The sequence below is a fragment of the Physeter macrocephalus genome, chromosome 16, assembly GCF_002837175.3.
Source record: "Physeter macrocephalus isolate SW-GA chromosome 16, ASM283717v5, whole genome shotgun sequence".
NCBI lineage: Eukaryota > Metazoa > Chordata > Mammalia > Artiodactyla > Physeteridae > Physeter > Physeter macrocephalus.
This window is the reverse complement of record NC_041229.1, coordinates 57916138-57922137: the sequence shown is the minus strand read 5'-3', so window position 1 is coordinate 57922137 and position 6000 is coordinate 57916138. Positions and strand designations below refer to the sequence as shown.

The window sequence follows — 6000 nt, the reverse complement described above, 5'->3', positions numbered from 1 at the left end:
TCGTGTTTTCTTTGTCATTTGTCTCTAGGTATTTTTTTATTTCCTCTTTGATTTCTTCAGTGATCTCTTGGTTATTTAGTACGTATTGTTTAGCCTCCATGTGTTTGTATTTTTTACGTTTTTTTCCCCCTGTAATTCATTTCTAATCTTATAGCATTGTGGTCAGAAAAGATGCTTGATATGATTTCAATTTTCTTAAATTTTACTGAGGCTTGATTTGTGACCAAGATGTGATCTATCCTGGAGAATGTTCTGTTAGCACCTGAGAAGTGTAATCTGCTGTTTTTGGATGGAATGTCCTATAAATATCAATTAAATCTATCTGGTCTATTGTGTCATTTAAAGCTTCTGTTTCTGGGCTTCCCTGCTGGCAGAGTGGTTAAGAATCTGCCTGCCAATGCAGGGGACACGGGTTCGAGCCCTGGTCCAGGAAGATCCCACATGCCATGGAGCAACTAAGCCCGTGCACAACTACTGAGCCTGCGCTCTAGAGCCCGCGAGCCACAACTACTGAAGCCCGTGTGCCACAACTACTGAAGCCCGCATGCCTAGAGCCCGTGCTCCGCAACAAGAGAAGCCACCGCAATGAGAAGCCTGCACGCTGCAATGAAGAGTAGCCCCCACTCGCCGCAACTAGAGAAAGCCCGTGTGCAGCAACGAAGACCCAATGCAGCCAAAAATAAAATAATTAAAACAAAAATAAATTTAAAGCTTCTGTTTCCTTATTTATTTTCATTTTGGATGATCTGTCCATTGGTGTAAGTGAGGTGTTAAAGTCCCGCACTATTATTGTGTTACTGTTGATTTCCTCTTTTATAGCTGTTAGCAGTTGCCTTATGTATTGAGGTGCTCCTATGTTGGGTGCATATAAAATTGTTATAGCTTCTTCTTGGATTGATCCCTTGATCATTATGTAGTGTCCTTCCTTGTCTCTTGTAACATTCTTTATTTTAAAGTCTATTTTATCTGAATATTGCTACTCCAGCTTTCTTTTGATTTCCATTTGCATGGACTATCTTTTTCCATCCCCTCACTTTCAGTTTGTATGTGTCCCTAGGTCTGAAGTGGGTCTTTTGCAGACAGCATATATATGGGTCTTGTTTTTGTATACATTCAACAAGCCTGTGTCTTTTGGTTGGAGCATTTAATCCATTCACATTTAAGGTAATTATCGATATGTATGTTCCTGTGACCATTTTCTTAATTGTTTGGGGTTTGTTTTTGTGGGTCTTTTTCTTCTTTTATGTTCCCCACGTAGAGAAGTTCCTTTAGCATTTGTTGTAGAGCTGGTTTGGTGGTGCTGAATTCTCTTAGCTTTTGCTTGTCTGTAAAGCTTTTGATTTCTCTGTCAAAAGTGAATGGGATCTTTGCTGGGTAGAGTAATCTTGGTTATAGGTTTTTCTCTTTCATTCTGTTCCGCAGCAGTGAATTCCACCATTCTTTCTTTCAGGTCACTTATCCATTCTTCTGCCTCAGTTATTCTGCTATTGATTCCTTCTAGTGTAGTTTTCATTTCAGTTATTGTATTGTTCATCTCTGTTTGTTCTTTAATTCTAGGTCTTTGCTAAACATTTCTTGCATCTTCTCAATCTTTGCCTCCATTTTTTTTCCGAGGTCCTGGATCATCTTCACTATCATTATTCTGAATTCTTTTTCTGGAAGGTTGCCTATCTCCACTTCATTTAGTTGTTTTTCTGGGGTTTTATCTTGTTCCTTCATCTGGTACATAGCCCTCTGCCTTTTCATCTTGTCTATCTTTCTGTGAATGTGGTTTTTGTTCCACAGGCTGCAGGACTGTAGTTCTTATTGCTTCTCTGGTGTTCTTCTTAAGAGTCATATCCATCAGTCAAAGTTAATGGAATCTTTGCAAGATGAACAGAGTTTTGGAGCAGGATGATGGTGATGGTTGCACAACAATGTGAATGTACTTAATGTCACTGAACTGTACACTTACAAATGGTTAATATGGGAAGGCTTCTCATAGGGAAAAGAGGACAGTCTGAGATAGCCCTCAGAATATGTACAGAATCTACATAAGAAGAGAATGTAATGGTTGTAAGCAGGGTCTCTGGAGTCAGACGGACTTGGTTCAAATTCTGGCTCTGCCACTTATTAGCTTTGTAACTCTGGTTGAGTTATGTAACCTCTCTGTGCCTCAATTTCCTCATCTATAAAATGCGGATAATAATAGGGCAGTTACCTCATAGGGTTGTGAGGATTAAATGAGCTAGTATATGTTTAGGGTGACAGAAGAGTGTCTGACACATAGTAAGCACTACACACGTATCGTTTTTTTTTTAATTTTAAGTGAAGTATAGTTACACTATTGTATTAGTTTCAGGTGTACAACATAGTGATTTGATATTTTATAAATTATACTCCACATAAAGTTATTATACAATATTGGCTATTTTCTCTGTGCTGTACGTTACATCCTTATATCTTACTTGTTTTTGTTTTTGGTTTTTTTTTTACATCTTTACTGGAGTATAATTGCTTTACAATGTTGTGTTAGTTTCTGCTGTATAACAAAGTGAATCAGCTATGCATATACATGCATCCCCATATCCCCTCCCTATTGCGTCTCCCTCCCACCCTCCCTACCCAACCTCTCTAGGTGGACACAAAGCACTGAGGTGATCTCCCAGTGCTATGTGGCTGCTTCCCACTATCTATTTTATATTTGGTATTTTATATTGTGGTATATATGTCCATGCCACCCTCTCTCTTCATCCCAGCTTACCCTTCCCCCTCCTCGTGTCCTCAAGTCCATTCTCTACGTCTGTGTCTTTATTACTGTCCTGCCCCTAGGTTCTTCAGAACCTTTTTTTTTTTTTAGATTCCATATATATGTGTTAGCATACGGTATTTGTTTTTCTCCTTCTGACTTACTTCACTCTGTATGACAGACTCATTGCTATTATTAAGTGAGGAAGGACCAGTACCTTCTGGCCAGAAGGCATGGCTCAGCAAATGTGCAGAATGGGAATATGCAAAGCTTATTTAGAGGGCTCCTGAAGGGGAATAGTCTGGCAAGAGCAATATCCACAACTTACCAGTGACCAATCAGAGGGAGGGAAGTGACTCTCCAGACACCGGTGTCTCTCCTAATAGCACAGAGGAGTGTGGGACACCCAGCTGAGGCCTCCTGAACCTTTGGGGCTCTGTTCCCCCCAGTGCCTTTTCTGGGAGCTTCAGTAGGTGGCATTCTACCTGTTTTGAGCACTCACAGCCTGTCCTTACAGACCTTTTGAGCTGCTTTGGACTATTCCTTTGGACACATGTACCCAGACAAAGGCTCAAGAGGGAAACACATGGGACAGACTCCGGGATGTAGAACTTACTGCTCTGCGACAGCCAAATTGGGTGGCAGGGAGGTGAGTCCATTGCCTGTGAGGAGCAGGACACGGAGGTGTGGCAGAATCCCCAGATCACAGATGGCCTCCGCAGTCAGGCTGTTGAAGGAAAGGTCCAGGAACTATGGCGCAAAGATATAAGATGGGGAAACAGAAGCACTACTCGTGACAATGATGCTCACACATGAGGTGGGAGCTGGCTACTTTTTTTTTTTTTTTTTAACTTTCCAGGAGGGCCCATCGCCCACAGGCTAAAACCCTCTTGACTCCCAGGATTAACTTTCAAGGTCTACTAGAGTCATTCTACTATGTCCAACCTATTTGCCAGCCTCAGCCCCCATACTGCAAACCTTTGTTTACCCCGTGGTGCTGGCCAAAGTGACTGCTCCCCATTCCTTGCCACACCCCACATAGAGATCTTTGCTTGAGCTTTTCACTCAGGAATGCCCTTTCTCCATGTATCTGAATCCAAGCCCTAAAAGGCCAGCTCAAAAGCTGCCTCCTTATAAAACCTTTAATTCCCCAGCCAGATGGAATCTCTCCCTCCTCTGACTTTGAGTGCTTTATCTAGACTGTTCTGAGGTTATTTCTCACAGTCAGCCAGGTAACTGTTATAACTGGATATAAGCCTGAGGAATAGGGTACTGGTACATGGATGTGCTGAGCAGGTCCTGGCACACAGTGGTGGACTAGGCTATAAACTCTCTGAGGTGAAGCACCTTGTCACTGTATCGATGTATCCTTATAATCTAGCATAGCACCTGGCACATAGTAGGTGCACATTAAAAAACCAGCTGAAATGAACTGGCTTATTAGGACAATGACCCAAACTGACACCTCATCATAAAGCACCTTCTAACTAGCCACCTAGATTCATGAGATAGTTGACTTGAGTTAGGAGACCAGTCAGGAAACTGAGTTTCTCTCTGCAAAGACAAAGGCAACTGTGATAAATTATATCACCCCAGTCTCTGGTCTCCCTCTTCTAGAAGAGCCTCTCTGGACACTCACTTTAGCTCTTATGTACAAGTCTGCTCCCTTCCCTCTCCCTCTGTAATAGGGAAGAACCTTTGTACTCTATTACAAGTTAATCACTAAAGGAATATTGCCTACAAGCTTAAATTATACATAATGGCCCATCTCTGGGCACCCCACCTCCCAGGTAATGAGCATTAAGCTAAAATACCTTTGTTTATCTCATAGGAAATATCCTGACCAGGCCCACCTGTGAATGACTGCAGGAAGGAAGAAATTAACACATCCCCTCAGGAGGCCGACCAGAACCAGGAAATGTTAGACTTTACTCCCTCCTCTTTTAGTATAAAAGAAGCCTGAATTCTAACTCAGGCAAGATGGTTCTTTGGGACACTAGTCCACCATCTTCTTGGTCTGCTGGCTTTCCAAATAAAGTTGCTATTCCTTGCCCCAACACCTTATCTCTCAATTTATTGGCCTGCTGTGTGGCAAGCAGTACTCGGTAATACCTCCACCAACACACACCCATAGACGCCTACTGAATGGGGCCAGTTTCTGCATCTTATCCCACTGGTGCAGGGACAAGGTTTCTGGTCCGCCACTTCAGTGAAACACAGTCAGTCACACATACACAACTGACTGCAGGTCATTGCTGGAGAAGGACTGGGTTTGATACTCCACTTTAGTACTTAATTGACAGGCTCTGTAGACCTGGGTTTAAGTCCTGGCTAATTGTGTGATCTTGGGCAAATTATCAATACTTAACCAAGCTTCCTTATCTATAAAGTGGAAATAATAATGGATTTTTATGAGGAATTATGTAGGTAAAGCCTTTAGCATGAAGCCTAGTGCACCGTAAATGCTTAATGTTGGCTGTCATGGTCATCACAATCCCTTCATTCAAGGCCCCTATACTGAAGGCTTACTTTGAACCAGTCCCTGCCCTGTGTGAGCTCACAGCCTAGTTGGGCAGCTAGATACATATATGTGTCTGTTAAGTAGCAATGCTGCTGGGATAGATGTTTGAGCTCTACCAGGGGGTCCAGATGGGCTTCATGGAGCAGGTGATGCTTAAGCTGTCCTCAGAGACTAGTCACTATTCACCAAATTGTTAAGGGCTAAAAGACATACAGCACAGCAAGTGGCATGTATAGAAGCCAGGAGGCAGCCTTTCTTATTCTGAGAACTGCAAATGGTTTGGGTATGACTAGAGTCCATGGTATACAGAGGGCTTGATAGGACTGCACAGGCCATGAAAGATGCCCAGCACCAAAGGAATGCCGAGTTCATGCTGCCATCAGTAAATTCCAAGTTTTGAGAGTTCACACAAATGGGTGATCCCACTTGGCAGGGGCAGAGAGAGAAGCCTTCAAGGATGAAGGTCTGGAAAGCTGGCTTGGATAAACATAGATAAAGATGGGGATCATTCTCTCTTTCATACACATATGTGGACAGTCAGCAATGGATTCTACCTCCTTAATATCTCTCATACTTGTTCCTTCCAATCCATTCTTTATACAGCAGCCACGCCACAGTGGTTTTTCTAAAATACAGTTCAGACCCTATTACTCCTCAGTTCCAAATCCTTCAATGGACCCCTGTTATCCACAGGATATGATTCAAAGTCCCTCTAAGGCTCTCTACAGTCTCTCTTCCGTTACCTCGCCAG

At 42.7% G+C, this 6000-nt stretch overlaps 1 protein-coding gene across 4 annotated transcripts in view; it reads right to left on the bottom strand.

Annotated features, from left to right (window-relative positions):
• XRRA1 (X-ray radiation resistance associated 1) overlaps positions 1-6000 on the bottom strand; it is a 105292-nt gene that overhangs the window by 76191 nt on the left and 23101 nt on the right. For 3 of the 4 annotated variants that reach the window (XR_003683738.2, XM_028501624.2, XM_007101439.4), the window contains one exon: positions 3345-3478. The exons of the other annotated variant lie outside the window; for it this stretch is intronic. Coding sequence is in view for 1 of the 3 variants with exons in the window: in XM_007101439.4 (XP_007101501.1) it covers positions 3345-3478 (134 nt within the window). In the remaining 2 variants the exon portion in view is untranslated. The remainder of the gene's footprint in view (positions 1-3344; positions 3479-6000) is intronic. 4 annotated transcript variants of the gene reach the window in all.